Source organism: Gracilinanus agilis, chromosome 4, assembly GCF_016433145.1.
Source record: "Gracilinanus agilis isolate LMUSP501 chromosome 4, AgileGrace, whole genome shotgun sequence".
Lineage (NCBI taxonomy): Eukaryota > Metazoa > Chordata > Mammalia > Didelphimorphia > Didelphidae > Gracilinanus > Gracilinanus agilis.
Window position 1 is genome coordinate 327,031,772 of NC_058133.1, and position 19,656 is coordinate 327,051,427.

At 35.4% G+C, this 19,656-nt stretch overlaps 1 protein-coding gene across 1 annotated transcript in view; it reads right to left on the reverse strand.

The window, feature by feature from the left end:
• The window catches only part of CEP162 (centrosomal protein 162), a 116,099-nt gene that overhangs the window by 86,251 nt on the left and 10,192 nt on the right, over positions 1-19,656 (reverse strand). Inside the window, exon 3 of the mRNA XM_044676320.1 lies at positions 14,813-14,933. Within this exon, the coding sequence (XP_044532255.1) occupies positions 14,813-14,933 (121 nt within the window). The remainder of the gene's footprint in view (positions 1-14,812; positions 14,934-19,656) is intronic.

Genomic DNA, 19,656 nt, shown 5'->3' on the forward strand with positions numbered 1-19,656 from the left:
CATGGTAAACTAGAAAAGGCCTCAAAGAAAAAGATGAAAAAATTGTTTTTTTAAAAAGCATCCATTTGTGGAGGAACATATTAAAGGCAAAAAAAAAAATTTAGGACATTGATCCGTAAGATAATTGAAGGAAGGGAAGATACCAAAGGCATAGGAAAAAAAGTTCTTATCTTATTTTCACTAACATAAAAAGGTAGTCAAAAGAATATCAGAAACTGTATATCCACTTGTCCATTTTCAATTTCTAAATAATCTCTTTCCTTCCTTCCTCTTTTCTTTCTTCCTTTTTCCCCTCTTCCTTCCTTCATTCCTTTTTTATTTCCTTCTTAGAACTGATACAAAGTTGGCTTCAAGGCAGAAGAGCAAGTGTGCTAGGAAATTGGGGTTAAGTAACTTGCCCAGGGTCACAAAGCTAGGAAGTGTCTGAGTCCAGATTTGAATCCATGACTTCCTATGTCTTGGCCTGGCTCTCTGTTCACTGAGCCACCTAGTTTAATTTTATGATTATAATCTATAAAGCAATTAGGGCATCCTTGATGAAGGTAGAAGAAAGGAAAAGACCGGTTTTCATAAATGATACTATATAGCTGTCATCTTTACTAAATCACACAACTAACTAAAACATACTCAGTACTTATATGTTGACTATAAAAAATACAATTGCTTTGGCAGAACCAAGCAAAGTCGTCAAGGCTTTCAATGAATGCTAGGGTTCTCCCTTACATATGTCAAAGCTCTAAAAGATCTAGCAGCAAATAATAAATGTTCAATGCTCTAGTGTTTAATGTCATGGAAAGAATAAAACAGGTAAACATAGTCAATAATCAGCAAGTTGATGAGCATTTATTAAGTGCCTGCTATGTGCTAGGCACTGTACTAAGGTGGCTTGCTTAAAGTTATTTGCAATGAAAGTCTCATGGTGTGTGAGAGCAGGCTGTTATTAACACACTGCAACAGAAGAAAAGCAAAGAAGAGGTATGAAAGATATCATTTGAGAAATTGGGCACTGAAACAGATGATGGACTAGTCATGTAATATGAGCACAGGCTGCATGTTCTACTGGTATTCACAGAATGTTAAGAACCTCTAAAGGAACACCCCATGCATGCTGATTGGATCACCCTCTAGCAAATTTATAGGAAGATAAAAGTGGCACAGGATGGGTAGGCATGGAAAGTTTGTGATCTATAATATTGAAGAGACTAGTTACACTAATGAGATCAAAGACTCAGTGGAATATTCTTTGTCTCAGCTTTAACTACAGAATTCTGAGGAAGTAAAAAGACACTGACTTCCAAATTATTGACAATCCTCTCTCAAGAATTATAATTAAGGACTTCTGGTTAAGATGGCAGCACAGTAAGGAGCAGCTGCTCGATCTCTCCTAACTGAAGCATACAGGACTCCTCAAGGGGAAATAAAAACGAACCCAGACGAACGAAGGAACCCCACAACAGGGCACAGCATTGAAGGTATGCAGAATCGGGGCATCTCCACGCTATAAAGGTGTGAAACAACTCTCACTAAAACGAGAGAGGAAGAAGCCCATCCCCCACCCCCCACACCACACACCTCACACAATGCCAAGGCCAAAGCACAAGAGTGAAAACAGGACTGGGGCAACCAGTAAATCACTAGCAGCCCCAGGGCTTGTACCTGTGTGCTGCAAGACGGAGGGACCCCAAGTGGTTGGGGGGCGCACACCGACTTTCCAGAGTGTGGGCGGGGACAAAGATCTCTAACACAGGCACTTTCCTGAGCATCTATGAGGGTGAAGGCATCCACCCAGGCACAAATAAAGATCTCCAGCCCACAGACTTTCCCTAGCTTCTGCTTGGGTGAAGACAGTGCCCTAAGCAAGAATAAAGATCTCGAACACAGAGACTTTCCCTAGCTTCTGTGCTGGTGAAGGCAGTGCCCTAGGCTTGAATAAAGATCTCCAGCCCAGCAGCCCAGGCTTGGACCTCAAGTGAGGACCCGGAGCAGACAGGAGCACGGCTGTGGAAGCAGCCCCTGAGACTGCTGAAGGAGCCTTGGGCAGAGGGGCAGATCAGGGTCTACCAGGAGACCTGACCCCGAGGACAAGGAGACTGGAGCCCCCAGGAGCTTAGAAAGCACAGGCAGCCCCTGAGTATGAAGACAAAGCTGAAAAGGGGCGGGGCTAACGATGGCAAGCCGAGAACTCCAGAAGAAGAAAAAAGATTATCAAGAAAAACTCTGGAACACTCAACAACTTTTACACAGAGAAAATCCAGACAACAGAGGAAGACAAACAAGTAATCATATCCAAACCTCACCAAAAAAATGAAAGCTGGTCACAAGCTATTGAAGAGTTCAAAAATGAGATGTTGAAGAAGATGGAAGAGATCTGGCAAGAAAATAACAGCTTTAAACGGCAGAATTTTGCAATTGGAAAGGGAGGCTCAGAAATCAAATGAACTGATAAGCAAATTGAACACCAGAAATGACCAGATTGAAAAGGAAAACCAAAAGATTATAGCTGAAAACCAGTCCTTAAAGGCTAGAATTGAAAAATTAGAACATAATGGTCTCTCAAGACAACAAGAACAAATAAAACAAAGTCAAAAGACTGATAAAATAGAAGGAAACATGAAATATCTTAATGAGAAAGTGACAGACCAAGAAAACCGGTCGAGAAGAGACAATTTGAGAATCATTGGTCTTCCAGAAAAGGCAGAAATTAATAGAAACTTGGACTCCATACTTAAAGAATTTATTCAGCAAAATTGCCCTGAAGTTCTACAACAAGAGGGCAATATAGACCAATCTCCCTAATGAACATAGATGCAAAAATCTTAAATAGAATACTAGCAAAGAGACTCCAGCAAGTAATTAAGAAGATCATCCACCATGATCAGGTGGGATTTATACCAGGAATGCAAGGTTGGTTCAACATTAGGAAACCCATCCACATAATTGACCATATCAATAGTCTAACAAACAAAAATCACATGATTATCTCAATAGATGCTGAAAAAGCCTTTGACAAAATACAGCATCCATTCCTATTGAAAACACTGAAAAGTATAGGAATAGAAGGACCTTTCCTAAAAATAATAAACAGTATATACCTAAAACCATCAACAAGCATCATATGCAATGGGGTTAAATTAGAAGCCTTCCCAATAAGATCAGGAGTAAAACAAGGATGCCCTTTATCACCTCTATTATTCAACATAGTACTAGAAACACTAGCAGTAGCAATTAGAGAAGAAAAAGAAATTGAAGGTATCAAAATAGGCAAGGAAGAGACTAAACTATCACTCTTTGCAGATAATATGATGATCTACTTAAAATATCCTAGAGAATCAACTAAGAAGCTTGTAGAAATAATCAACAACTTTAGCAAAGTTGCAGGATACAAAATAAATGCACATAAATCATCAGCATTTCTATATATTTCCAACACATTAGAGCAGCAAGAAGTAGAAAGAGAAACACGATTTAAAATCACCCTAGACAATATAAAATACTTAGGAATCTATCTACCAAAACAAACACAGCAATTATACAAAAACAACTACAAAACACTTTCCAAAAAAATAAAACTGGATCTCAACAATTGGAAAACCATTAATTGTTCATGGGTAGGACGAGCTAACATAATAAAAATGAACATTCTACCCAAATTAATTTACCTGTTTAGTGCCATACCTATGAAATTACCAAAAAACTTCTTTACTGAATTAGGAAAAACTGTAACAAAGTTCATTTGGAATAACAAAAGATCAAGAATATCAAGGGAAATAATGGAAAAAAAAATGTGAAGGAAGGGGGCCTAGCAGTACCAGATATTAAACTATACTATAAAGCAGCAGTCATCAAAACAATATGGTACTGGCTAAGAGATAGAAGAGAGGATTAGTGGAATAGACTTGGGGTTAATGACGTCAGCAAGACAGTGTAAGATAAATACAAAGAGCCCAACTTTTAGGACATGAATCCACTATTTGACAAAAACTGCTGGGAAATTTGGAAAACAATATGGGAGAGATTAGGTTTAGGTCAACATCTCACACCCTACACCAAGATAAATTCAGAATGGGTGAATGACCTGAATATAAAGAGGGAAACTATAAATAAGTTAAGTGAACACAAAATAGTATACCTTTCAGAACTCTGGGAAAGGAAAGATTTTAAAACCAAGCAAGAGTTAGAGAAAATTACAAAATATAAATTAAATGGTTTTGATTATATTAAGCTAAAAAGCTTTTGTACAAACAAAAATAATGTAGTCAAAATCAGAAGGGAAACAACAAATTGGGAAAAAATCTTTATAACAAAAAACTCTGACAGGGGTCTAATTACTCAAATATATAAGGAGTTAAATCAATTGTATAAAAAATCAAGCCATTCCCCAATTGAAAAATGGGCAAGATACATGAATAGGCAATTCTCAGGTAAAGAAATCAAAAGTATCAATAAGCACATGACAAAGTGTTCTAAATCTCTAATAATTAGAGAAATGCAAATCAAAACAACTCTGAGGTATCACCTCACACCTAGCAGATTGGCTAAAATGAAAGAAGGGGAGAGTAATGAATGCTGGAGGGGATGTGGCAAAATTGGGACATTAATGCATTGCTGGTGGAGCTGTGAACTGATCCAACCATTCTGGCTGGCAATTTGGAACTATGCTCAAAGGGCTATAAAAGAATGCCTGCCCTTTGATCCAGCCATAGCATTGCTGGGTTTGTACCCCAAAGAGATCATAGATAAACAGACTTGTACGAAAATATTTATAACTGTGCTTTTTGTGGCGGCAACAAATTGGAAAAGGAGGGTATGTCCTTCAATTGGGGAATGGCTGAACAAACTGTGGTATATGCTGGTGATGGAATAGTATTGTGCTAAAAGGAATAATAAACTGGAGGAGTTCCAGGTGAATGGGAAAGACCTCCAGGAACTGATGCAGAGCGAAAGGAGCAGAGCCAGAAGAACATTGTACACAGAGACTGATATACTGTGGTGAAATAGAATGTAATGGACTTCTGTACCAGCAACAATGCAATGATACAAGACAGCTCTGAGGGATTTATGGTAAAGAACGCTACCCACATTCAGAGGAAGATCTGCAGGAGAGGAAACATAGAAGATAAACAATTGCTTGAATGCAGGGGCTGAGGCGGACATGATTGGGGATGTGGACTCGAAACTACCACACCAATGCAACTAACAACAATATGGAAATAGGCCCTGAACAAGGACACATGTTACAACCAGTGGAAATGTGCGTCGGCCGTGGGTGGGGGGAAAGCGGGGGGTGAAGAGGAAAGTGGGGGCATAAAGTATGTAAACAGGTTAAAAATGAATATTAATAAATGTTTAAAAAAAGAATTATAATTAAAACATATACTCTCTCATTTGCTTAAAAGAAGCTTAGTTCTAGAATGTAAATTTGTGTATAATTACAAATAATTAAGCTGCCTGGAATTTAGATTTTTTAAAACAGAAAATTTGATGTCCTGGATCCCTTTAAACTTCACCAACTCATAAGTATCATATTTAGAGCATCTGATGAGACTATTAATAAGATATAAATTAAATGAATGGAAATAGTAATTCTTATGCAACAATTTTACTTATTAGAAATGTCCTGTGAGTACAACTGACATCAAATCAACCACAAAATAATCTCTAATTCTCTGTTTTGGGTGACCAAATAGATAAATGGCTGTCCCAGAAATATCATTTGGTTACTAAAAGGGCAGAAAAATCTTGGCTTTAATCAAATTGAACCATACTGAGGAAGAATTGCCACACTTTTTTCACCCTAAGCCTCAAGTTAAATTTTCAGTTTAAACATGGATACTGTAAATTCAAGACAAAGCAATCAATTGCCACCATTTGGTTGACAGAGTAAGTTATTGGGTCAAGAGAAAGTCAAGAAAGAAAATACTTTAAAACTCTAATTATACTGCAAATACATGTCTTGTATTCCTTCAACAATAATGAAAACTCCACAAAGCCAAGATTAAAAAAAAAATGATGTCCAAGGAAACCAACACAATGGTAACTTAAAATATTAAGTTACAAGAATAAATTTAATTACTCGATAAGTATTTATTGAGTGCCTACTATGTGCCAGGTACTGTGTTAGGTGCTGGGAATAAAAATAAAATAGATCAAAAAACTCCTTACATGCAAGGAACAAGTATCCTTAATCCTTGATCCTTAATCTTTTTTCTTAGCCCCTTCTACTGCTAAATAGTTTTAAATCTCCAGGGAATGGTTGTTGGGAGATATTTAATACACAAATGCCACTAAATTAAAATGACATTAATGTGAAATAATAAACCCTTAAATATGATGAAAGAAATAAAAATCTCTAATAAGTTAAGGAAATTCCCCAAAAAAGTTTTCAGCTACATGTTTTTCAAGGCTTGGCCATTGGATATGCTTATTATAGGCAATCCAGTTCATCTGCTTCAAGAACAGAATGCAATAATTTTTTTATTAGGACCTGGAAATAACCAAAAGAGTAGTAAGGGCCCTCAAAGAGAGGAGCTGTTAACTATGAACCAAAGAAATTATTATAAGTCCTTGGATAGACAGCTCTGACTTTTGTTGTTGATTCCCTCCTCATCCCTATCAGACAACAACTATGAATTTAGCCATAGGAAAGGAAAAAGAACAAAATACAATTCTCTATGGAGACCAGGTCATATTATTTATTTGTGGCTATAAGCATTCTGTATGTTGCTTCATCAATGTTACAAATTCTTTATTTATTATGAATTCAGACTGAACCAGAATATGAATGCACATATTTGAAAATTTTGCTGAGTTATAAAACGGCCAAGCACAGTTACAGTAGTTATATGTACCATTTATAGATCCTTTATACCTTACTTAGGCACTTGTGAACCTTCCATTTTCCTTTATATTTTTGACCTCAGATCTTCACTTATTTCTTAAAATAAAATTTCACTTATTTTTAAATTAAATTTTCTTCTTTATTTTGAACTTAGTAATCATCAATATGAACATGTATACAAAGAACAAGAAGCTTGTATAAAAAGAGGTTAAGCTGTTGCATGTGATTCATTTTTTTTTTAAAGTACATGCAGGAGTAGCTAGTTGGCTTAGTGGATAGAGAGCCAGGCCTGGAGATGGGAGGTCCTGGGTTCAAAACTGGCCTCAGACACTTTGTAGCTGTATAACCCTAGGCAAGCCACTTAACCTCAATAGCCTCACTCTTACTGCTCTTCTGCCTTGGAACAGATACTTGGTATCAGTTCTAAGACAAAGTCAAGGATTTAAATAAAAAGGACAAAAGGATACACAGGCTAATGGGTAAATGTTTTTATATTACTACACATATATTTGTTGGTATTCATTCATTTCAGTTCTGTCCAACTCTTTGTAATCCCATTTGGGGTTTTCTTGGCAAAGATACTGGACTAGTTTGCCATTTCTTTCTCCAGCTCATTTTACAGATGAAGAACTGAAGCAAAGTTAGGTGACTTGCCCAGGGTCACACAGCTAGTCATTGTCTGAGGCCAGATTTGAACTCAGAAAGATATGTCTTCCTGACTTCAGGCCCAGTATTCTATCCACTGCAGCTACCTCCTGGGGCATGCATCTTGATATCCCTCAAGCCTTTCCCTGCCTCTAGTGGAATCTGACTCCTGTTCCTCCCTTTCTCCTCCACACCAAATGCTCTATTCCTGCTTTCCTAGAGTACCGGAGGTTGAGGGGAAAAAAGAAATAAGCACTTCTCTTCTTGAAATCAAGTTGTATTGCATTCCCTGAATCTCTTTCCTCACCTCCTCTAGTCCAAGCACCTTTTCTCTGTAATTCCCCAAACCCCAAATACAACTTCACTTATAAAGAAACATGAGTTTTAATTTGTGATACACTATTAAATTCCTCCTTTGCATGAATTAATAAATCATTCCTTAAGTTCTTATGTTTAAAAAGAAACTCCTGTTTTTCCCTAGTGTGTTTTGCTGCTTCAGTTAGGTTAGCTTGCTTACCCTTTCCTCTTTCTCATTCTTTTTTAGCCTCCCTGAGATCCTTTGACCCAATATATTCTCTAACTTCTCATTAGTTCCACAAAGTAAAATTTTAAAAATAGTCTTGCTTTTTCCAAAAGCATGAGAGGATTGATTATGTTGCTTAGTCCATTCTTGCTTATTGTACTTGTTTCCATTCCATTGTTTGGTGTTGCATGTCAAATACCCTGCCCACCTCTGTTTCTTTTTGAAAGAATGACTCATATTCCTCCCCATGCTATATAACAATCCAATTTCAACTTTGTTTTCTTAAAGAAAAGTACCAATCATGGGTTATTAGAATTGATGATCCCAGTAGATAAAAGACTTTCTCTTGGTTGTCCAACACACACACACATATATGCATACACAAATATGTATGTGTATATATATGCATATATGCATTTACATATGTTTTAAATAGTGAAGTCTTAGAGTTTAGCCAAGGCATTTCTTGGTGAGTTTAACTTGAAGTTTCTTTTAGTCAGCAACCTAACAATGCTATCAATAGATGACTTCTTAAAAAGAAAAAAGTAAAATGGAATACTCATGTTCCCTGTTTGAATATGACAATATACCCTTCTATTATGCAGAATCTTTGTTAACCATTTCTTTATGAAGTCTTTTTTGCTCTTATGTTCACCCACAACTTTACAGGATGGTAGGGATAAAGCAGAAAAAAAAGAGACCAATTTTAGTATATGCTTTCTACCAAGTTTTCTTAAAACTGATATCTATATTTGACAATAGTTAAAATACTTTAAAAACCCTAATGTTTATAAATAAAATTTATTATTGCATATAAATTTTCTAACATAATTTGTATAGTGCCCTACACATAGGTGATTTTAAAAATTTTGTTTAAAGTCAGCAATGATACACAACAGTTAACTATGCCACCAAGGTTACCAAGTTTTTTTATTTAGCAACAGTACTAAACAAAGATCTTGCTAAAGAGCTACTCAACAATATCTGTATACTCTTAGTTTCTGTAACGATATGTTGTCAAGTTATTATACTTATTACTTTAAAGGAAGAGGAACTCCCAAGATTTTTCAAAGTGGTTTATTTTACTCATAGACCATGAGCAATTTCACAATATTGGAATGAACATCCAAATACCTACTGACAGTTCAAAGTCTAGATCATTATTTTATTTATAGATGAGGTATAGTGGGTCAAAAAATGGTTCCAAAAGGGTAGAGTAAGCCAAAATCAAGGGACATTAACTCCCCAAATTCTAGAGACAAACATGCTTTTTCTTCAGGAAGCAAGTACCTCAAATTGATCAGAAGAGGATATTCTGGGCTAATTGATAAACACTGAAATCAAAATGTGAGTGACAGAAGGTACCATAAAATTCTTTTAGCTAATACTCATCATTTATTAGATGGAATAACTGAGGTATACAAAGGTAGAGGGGGATTGCCCAAGGTAATGTAACAAATTAGTAACACAACTGGAACTAAATTCCAAATTCTTCCCACTTCACCACAGTGCTTTGTAGCAAGCCTCTGCTGAAACATTTCTAATGTTATGTGCTTGGATAATAATGACAGCTGACGATTAAATAGCACTTTGGGGTTTGCAAAGTGCTTTAATATGTAGGCACACTATTAAGAGGGACCATCTAGGGCACTTCTCCCCTTTTTATATTCCTTTGCCAGTTTATTCATCCATCTCTCATGTGGTGAGCATGCACTTTGTTTTCAATTCTGTTACAAGAAAAATTATGCTATAAATATTTTTGGGCATATGGATCCTTTCCCCTTCATCTGACCTATTTTGGGATCTTTGTTTTTTTGTTGCTGTTTTTCAAAGCAGTCATTATCCTCTTCCTCCCTCTCATATACCTTGAGAATGGATCCCTGAATACCTTCAAAATTGCATTACCTTTAACATGAAGCTTCTCCGTTTATAAAAATCCTTATTGATTTATTATCCACATTTTGCTGTTTATTAACCTGCTAATTTTATCCATCAGAATAAAGGAGATAATTGTGTTTGTAGCTATATCTTCTACAGATATTTTTCTTTTATTCAATTAAAATTTTAACATACAATCCTATAGGCATTATAATTGCATAATGATTCATTTAAATTCTTTTTGATTACATACATACATAGTAATAATAAAAAAGAAATATGTTTAAAATCTATATATGTACACATATAAATAATACCTATTAATATATAAAAACAAACAAAATAAAATATATGCACTACAACTCATTTCTTGAATTCAATGAAGATAAAAATCATTTATGCCCTATTAAAGTAAAAGGGATACATATTTCTAATCTGCATTCATTCTGTAACTGCTTACCTTGGTGATTATGTATATGCATATATATATACATATATAGATAGAGATATAGATATACACACAAATACACATACAATATATTGTATGTATATAGGCATATAATATGCATATAAATATATATGTGGTATATATGCATATATAATGTACATAAACACACAAATCTTAATTTTTTAATTAAGATTTAAATAAAAGAATTAAATAAAAATAAAAAATTTAAATAAAAGAATTAAATCTTAAAAATTAAATAAAAAAATTAAGATTTAAATAAAAAATTTTAAATAAACATTTAAATAAATGATTAAAGGCTCTCCTCTGATAAAGTATTTCCTATACACACGTGCATATACATCTATATATTTATATAAGCTGTTGTGAGGAAGATTAGATTAGTTATTGATTAGGTATTAAGTACATAGCAGGAAGGAGCTGGAGCTGGGAATTCCAGGATGGAATGAGGGAGCAGGAAGAAGTGACTTGTGCTCTGAGTGGGACTCCATTGGGGGGTTAACACAAACTGTGGTTAGCCCTGGGAGCACTCAGAGTAAAAGGATATCCTGTATCCTGATTTTCCCCTGGGATCCTGAGTGGTGGCATCTAGCAAAGAGAGAAGATCAACAGTCCTGTATCAAGGAAGAGGAGAAAGTTTTGAGATCTGGTGGACAGAGTCTTGAGCACACCTTCTCTACTTGGTACCTGAGACTACCTTGGCTTTTGGCATCCAGAGATCACCAGTGGATTGCAGTGAGAATCCCAAAGCCACAAAGCCCCTAGCTGAGCTGCTCAAGCCTGGCAGGTTCCAGGTCTGAGGCAGTCACCCAGAGACTCCACTGCTCCTTGGGCCCTGTCAGTTTAGATTACTAAGTTAGTGTAGAAGTAAGTCTTCCCTTTTCCCTGTGGGTTATGTCATTAGATTTAAGGGTTTAGAGTAGTTATCCCTATCCCACCCTTTAGTTGTTCATAATTAAACCCAGTTATATCCTGTTACCTTGTCTGTTGAATTCAAAGCCTCTGCTATGTACTTAATACCTAATCAATAACTAATCTAATCTTCCTCACAACAATACACATATATAGACATACACTGTATACACACACATATATCTTTGATAGAGCCACATACACATATGATATAGAGGCCTATTATTTTAACATATGTACATACACACACACACAGTTTTATCAAAAATAATGGAAAAAAGAAATAAATTTGATAATATTGTGATTATCAATATAAAGAAATATATAAAGAAAGACATACATTAACTAAGGGTGTTCAGCACTTTTATGGTGCCTGCACTGTGCAAGGCCCAAAGGGTAGGGAGATTTCCCATAGAGAGGGAGTTAATCCACACCTTCCTGTTTTCAGACAATATTGTGCTCATTTCATCAAGTAAAAGAACACTGCATATCTTTCTAAATGAGAGCCACAATCACTCAAGAATTCAGCCTAACTATCTACACAGGAAAAACTAAGTTACAGAAGAATGGCTATTGTCCTGGGCTTTTTTCTCCATCTATATTATTTATTTTGGTGATCTCATCTGCTTCCAAAGATTCAATTATTACCCCTGAGCTGATGACTCAAATTTACTTATCCAATGCCTAAACTTTCTCCTAAGCTCCAGTCTCTCAACTCTAATTGCCATTTGCAATCTGATAAGAGATATCTTAAACTCAACATAGTCTTGAGCAAGGATCCCCCTCTCTCTCTTCTTCCTCTAATATCCTCTCAGTCCTATCCAATATTTGGTTGTTCATTAGAGGAGGGGAACTCCTAATATGGAAACTCCTCCTTTTCTGGCCTTTCTTCACCCTCCTCGGTGCAGACAAATAACTCCCTTAAAACTTAGGAGTCTTTGAGGATGGTCTTGGATATACACAATAGTTATTCATTTTTTACATGCAATATATCCTCCCTGAATTTGTCTGTGCCTCCATACTGTTGTGTCACACACTGGTGTTGCTAGATCCCAGTCTGTGTCAAAAATGGTCCATCAAGTTTTTTACCCAATAAAATAGTTTGCCCACTGAAATCATCTGGAATTCCAAATACAGCATTTGATCCACCTCAGACAATTGTGACCAACCCCTACATTAATTCAAGTAGCATGTTAATATACATGATGCAGAATATAATAAAAAATAGCAATCTTACTTCTCCTCTGACTTTCCTAGTTTTAAGAACAGTTCAACAATCCCGATTTATTTCTTTAGCAAATTCTAGTGCAATGTGGATAAAACTGTCTTAATTATTCACAAGGTATAACTATCTATGTCTTTTGATCTTTCTATTTTTAAAGTCCACAGCATAGAAACTCTAGTTTCCTCTCCATAATTTTATTTGGGAGCGATATCCCATATCTATATTCTTTATATAATCCACTGTACTTCTGCCAGTGCCATAGCTTCTACTCTCTTGTGCATATGGTACCCCCACGCTTATAAAATAGTTCACTACACAAAATTTACAACTTTGCTCTTTTTTTCTATGCTCTTTATAATCCCAATGGCTCCCAAGGTATTACTTAATCTATACTTAACTTTGCTTTGCAACATCTAATTCCTAGGCTGTCCCAGTTGCTTGCCTTGCAATTTAATAAATCCATAGTCTATATTACCATGAAGAGTTTCTTACATATTTCCTTTCATTTCCCAAAGGAGAATTTCAGAGAACATTTCTTAGGTTTTCTGTCTCTCAGGAAAGGATTCACAGATCTGTGTCTTTAGATACCCAAGTGATAAATTCTTCTTGGGACCTGTTGCATGTCTAACTTCCTTTGAGATATTATTCAATAAGGCTTTGAAGAGTCTTAAGTTAAGCAATAAGCTCACTATATGTTATATGTTCCTAGCTCATTATAAAAATGAGCTTATTTCTGCCTACTTCTCTGACAGTCCTCCTGTAATGCTTGGTATTCTTGTATAGCTGATGTTTGTCAGTGGTTATCTGATTTTATAAACTGTCTTCAACTCCTGATTGAATTCTTATTCCTCTTCCTCCTCTTTCAACAGCACATTGTAATAGCTTACTTTATTGTTCCAAGTAGTGGTAACCTTTGCAGGTCTTGATCCCCTCTTCTTTCAAATTTCTTCCCTTGTAATTATCTGCAAACATCTCTCTGACTTACTCTTAAAGTTTTCTAAAGCAATCATCCTACATAAATTTTTTTCTTATTAATAAATTTGTAATGGCTTAAATATTTGTTAAACAGATCTAATTAACTTATATTTCCTCCTGTTACTCCTGCAGCAAATACTCTCTTCCCAAGGATACAGATCATATCCTACATGGTAAGTGTTCCAAGGCAGACCAAGATTCTCTTTTATTCCATCTGAAATTCTGATCCTACCCTTACTGCTTAACATTATCACCCCCAATTAAAATGCCTTTTTATAAAAGATTTTAGCAACTCACCAAAGCTCCAAGCTCTTCTCACATCTGCTACATAATCAGCTCCCAGATGATCCAATAAAGATCTATCCTGAACAATGCCAAGATATTTTATATTCCATGACCTCATATTCTACGAGGTCTTCTAAGGTTTTGGAATAATTCACAGCAAAAGTACATTTAATGAAATACTTTAATTTACTTTAAAAGTACTTTAACGAACCTATAAAACTTCAGATAAAAGGTTTGGGGAATGGCTTTTGTGTGATTGCATAATCTGAAACAATCTTAGGATGCAAATGTTTCCACATCAACATATAGTCGAATTTCACTCTCTTCTCAGTTCTTTAATAACGATGCAACGTGCAATAGATACACAGAATAAGGATGATGATGATGATAATGGTTAACAATAATAATACTAGTCTTTCTATAGTGCTTTAAGATTTGCAAAGCACTTTATATGTATCATCTCATTTGATCCTCCCAACATCTATTTGCTATTATCATCCTCATTTATAGATGAAGAAATTGAGGTAGGGAGAGTTTAAATGAATTGTCCGCAGTCACACAGCTATTAAGCATCAGAGGGATCCATAGGCTTTTCATCAGATTGACAAATAACACACACCCAAAAAAGGTTAAGAAGCCCTGCTCTAAAGAATTTATGGAAATACATGGACAAGAACAGAACAGGATAACAAGTCATGCTGGAACCTGAAACCAGTAGGGGAAATCACACCAATGAAATCATAGGCCCACCAAAAACATCAACCTGGAATCATGTATTTTGGCAAAATATACATATTTCTACATTACTTGAGAGCCCTTTTAAGAAATAATGAATCATTCCAAGACAAAACCTCATGATATGGAAATATAGTCTTTCACAATTAAAATATTTTTATAGAATTTTATGAAAAGCAGGAAAAAATCAGCTATGAACACTAATGACAAAATCTCAGTGTTCAAATATTTCTTACATGTTTGTTATTTAGTTTTCAAAAATCCAGAAGAAAGGTCTTGACTGACACCTTGTGGTCAAAATAGTTCATATTATGAAATGGAAGTATTTACCATCATCTTCAAAATTATCATCTGTTAACCACCATGGTGTTGAATTTTTCTTTTTCAAATCTCTTTTTCTGTGGTGTTTATATGTCTTTTTTGAGTTTTCAAATGAATCATCTGAAAGAGACTAAAACAATAAAGTATGTTTTAAAAATACATAATCTCTATTACTAATGATTTTTTAAGGAATCATTTATATTTATGGGTACAATGCTGAATTTGTAGTCTGGAAGGTTCCAAATCCTGCCTTTGATATTATTTCTATGACCTAGAGGAGATACTTAACCTCTTATTTGCCTCAGGCAAGTCCCTATCCCAGAACTTAGCTAAATCACTGAGAGTTTGCTATCTGTGTGGTAGAAGCTTCCATACCAGTTGTTTCCCCAAGAAATCATAGCTTTTTCAAGCACTCTTTGTAAGTATGTATATATCTCACAGAAACAACACTAAAATAGCTATTCAATTAACTGAAAAGTGATCTATTAACCAACACAATATTCAAAATCTTTTATTCTAAAATACATAGAGATCATATCATTAAATGGTTGCATTCTTAACTCAAAATATCATTAATGTTTTCAGACACTATTGTTTTTAATTATACTAAAAGATATTTTAAAATATAAGTCTGAAGTTTGGGCATTATAAAAATAAAAGTTAAAATGTATTAAAACCTAGCAAATATGACTTACTTCAAATGAATCACATCCTCCCTCCTTTCTTATTAAGTTTGGGTCAGTATGGGTCACAGGTGGGGCTAGGTCTTCTTGGCTCTCTATCCACTAGCAATAACTTCTCATATTCCCTCAAATACATTAACTTTTAAGTTCCTCAGTTTACTCAACTCCTTTGACTTAATTCTTTTCACTCTACCTTAGCTACACATAAAATCTTAACGTAGCATCACCCAAGGATTCCAAGTTTTATGTTCAAAAACTCTGAAATTCCTGTCTACTCATAACCTTTTTTTCTTCTTAGCTCTCCCTACCTACCCCTCACTCCTACTAAAACTAATTTTTTTTCCCTGCCATGTCAGTACTTTCCTAAATTATTACCCCTATTCTGGTTATATTCTCTTCCCTTCCCAAAATTGAACCTTTGGTGAACCAGTTCAATTCTACAGTATCTTCTAATGTCTTGACTTATTACTGAGCACACCTCATTAAAATCCAATCCTGAAAGATTGACACTATCTTCCCCCTTAGCTCCTATTTATTCCCTACTGAATGAACTAAAAGAAGTAAAACTGTACAAATTGGGTACAAATTTGTTATCTAACATAATCCTTACTGCCTTTTGTAGGCAAACAAACCTTCAATTTTCCCCTAATGGATTTCCCATCCCACTTACCATAGTGACTATTCCAAACCTTTTATCTTTTCAAGCTTCCCATACAATTTACTCCCTCAACTCTTATGTCCTTGCTTTGTTCTCCATTGAAAAAATTGAGGCCATTCTTCTTTTCTACTCATTTCATTGTCCCTGACATCATCCCCAACTATGTTCTCCTTCACTTCAGTTGTTGATGTAGGGTGGTCCTTCTCCTTAACAAATATAACCCCTTTATATGTACTTTTGATCCCAGCTCCTCTTACCTTCTGCAATGGAATGCACTCCAATCATTTTCTCAATATAATTTTAAATCTCTATCTATGCACAGGTTCTTTTCCTGATGCCCTCAAATATTCCCAAGTCTCCCCATTCTTAAAAACAAAACAAAAACTCTAACCTAAATCTACTGTGTCCTATATCTCTCATCCTCTTCTCAACTTCTCTTCTTTTCTGTCACTCTCATTTAAACCCTCTGCAATTTTGTTTTCTTTCTTTTTTGGGGGGGGAGATTTTCCATGATTCCATGATTCATGTTCTTACTTTCCCCTTCACCCCCCTAGTAACTCCCCCCATATCCGATGAGTATTTCCACTGGTTTTAACAAGCAGCATCGATCAAGACCTATTTCCATATTATTGATAGTTGCATTGGTGTGGTCATTTTGAGACTACATCCCCAATCATGTCTGCATCAAGCCATATGTTCAAGCACTTGTTCTTCTGTGTTTCGACTCCTGTAGTTCTTCCTCTGAATGTGGGTAGCATTCTTTCCATAAATCCCTCAGAATTGTCCTGGGTCAATGCATTGCTGCCAGTACAGAAGTCCATTACATTCAATTTTACCACAGTGTATCAGTCTCTGTGTACAATGCTCTTCTGGTTCTACTCCTTTCACTCTGTATCAATTCTTGGAGGTTATTCCAGTTCACATGGAATTCCTCCAGTTTATTATTCCTTTGAGCACAGTAGTATACCATTACCAGCATATACCACAATTTGTTCAGCCATTCCCCAACTGAAGGACATACCCTCTTTTTCCAGTATTTTGCCACCACAAAAAATATGGCTATAAATATTTTTGTACAAATCTTTTTATCTATGATCTCTTTGGGGTACAAACCCAACAGTGGTATGGCTGGATCAAAAGGCAGGCAGTCTTTTATAGCCCTTTGAGCATAGTTCCAAATTGCCATCCAGAATGGTTGGATCAGTTCATAACTCCACCAGCAATGCATTAATGTCCCAATTTTGCCACATCCCCTCCAACATTTATTACTCTCTCCCCTGCTATCATTTTAGCCAATCTGCTAGGTGTGAGGTGATACCTCAGAGTTGTTTTGATTTGTATTTCTCTAATTAGTAGAGATTTAGAACACTTTCTCATGTGCTTATGGATAGTTTTGATTTCTTTATCTGAAAATTGCCTATTCATGTCCCTTGCCCATTTATCAATTGGGGAATGGCTTGATTTTTTTATACAATTAATTTAGCTCCTTGTATATTTGAGTAATTAGACCCCTGTCAGAGTTTTTTTTTTAATTTTTTTAAACCCTTAACTTCTGTGCATTGGCTCACAGGTAGAAGAGTGGTAAGGGTGGGCAATGGGGGTCAAGTAACTTGCCCAGGGTCACACAGCTGGGAAGTATCTGAGGCCGGATTTGAACCTAGGACCTCCCGTTTCTAGGCCTGACTCTCAATCCACTGAGCTACCCAGCTGCTCCCCAGAGTTTTTTGTTGTAAAGATATTTTCCCAATTTGTTGTTTCCCTTCTGATTTTGACTACATTGTTTTTGTTTTGTTTGTACAAAACAAAAACAATGTAGTTGATTAGTTTAATATAATCAAAATTATTTTGCATTTTGTAATTTTCTCTAACTCTTGCTTGGTTTTAAAATCTTTCCTTTCCCAGAAATCTGACAAATATACTATTCTGTGTTCACTTAATTTACTTAGTTCCCTTCTTTATATTCAAGTCATTCACCCACTCTGAATTTATCTTGGTGTAGGGTGTGAGATGTTGATCTAAACCTAATCTTTCCCATATTGTTTTCCAATTTTCCCAGCAGTTTTTGTCAAATAGTGGATTTTTGTCCCCAAAGTTGGGCTCTTTGGCTTTATCATAGCACTGTCTTGCTGACGTCACTTACCCCAAGTCTATTCCACTGATCCTCTCTTCTGTCTCTTAGCCAGTACCTATCTAATGTTGTTTTGATGACTGCTGCTTTATAGTACAGTTTAATATCTGGTACTGCTAGGGCACCTTCCTTCTGCAATTTGGTTTTCAATGTCATCAGTCAACTAAAATGTTCTTTCTAATGATACTTATGACATCTTAATTGATAAATTTAATTATCTTTTCTCAATCTTCATACTTTTTGAGCTCTTGGTAGCTTCTGATGCTATTCTTTTTATCTGATCCTACACATTTTGATGTAGTTGATACTCTCTGGACTTGAGTAATACTGTTATCTCCTGGTGCTTCTCTCTATCTGATCATTCGTTTTCATTTGCTTATGCTGGTTCTTCATTCATGTAATACATGGATATGCCCCAAAGATCCATCCTGGTTTTATTTCTCACTTTGTGATCCCATCAGCTCTCATGGATTCAAGTATCATCTCTATGCAGATAATACTAAGATCTATATATATCTAGACCAAGTCTCTCTCCTGAGTTTTAAAGTCCTATTCACATACTGTCTTGGGGGCATCTTGAATTGAATGTCCTATAACTATTTCAAACTCAAAATGTCTAACTCAGAACTCTTTATCTTTCACTCTCTATCTGCCATTCTTCTCTATTACTGTTAAAAGCAACACCTTCTCTCCAGTCACATAGAATCAAAACTTCAGTGTCAATCTTGACTTTTCACTCTTACACATCTCACACAGCTAGTCAGTTGTTAAATCTTGCCGTTTCTTTCTCTACTTATGTTCTCTTCTTTCTACTCAGACTGATACTCTTCACTCTAATCTATCCTCCACTTAATTGAAAAAAAAAAAAAAGATTTTCCTAAAGTGAAGGACTAGCCATATAATCCAGGATCCTTTTAGATCCTAACTCTGTTGTCCAGTATATTAGCTATTCTTTTCAGCTTTTGTCATCTGAAAATATGATGAGCATGCTATCTATTTCTTTAGTTGTCACTGTTAAAAATGTTAAAGGATATATTTCTAGGGTATTCCACTGGAGACCTAATACAAACTGACACCGAACCATTAATAAATGCCATTTGAGTCTAGTCATCCAACTAGTTCTGAATCTACTTAATTGTATTATTGTCTGATCTTCAAAACTGTCTCTTCAGTTTCTCTCTAAGAATAATATGAAATAGTTTATCAAAAGCTTCACAAAAATCTAGGTACACTAACATTCACAGTATTCTCTTATCTTCTACCTAAGTAATCTTGACAAGAAAAGAAAATGACACTAGTCTAATATCTGTTCTTGATGAAGTTATGCTGGCTCTTTGTAATCACTGATTCTCTTTTAGAAGTTTGTCAATCATCAGTTAATGAT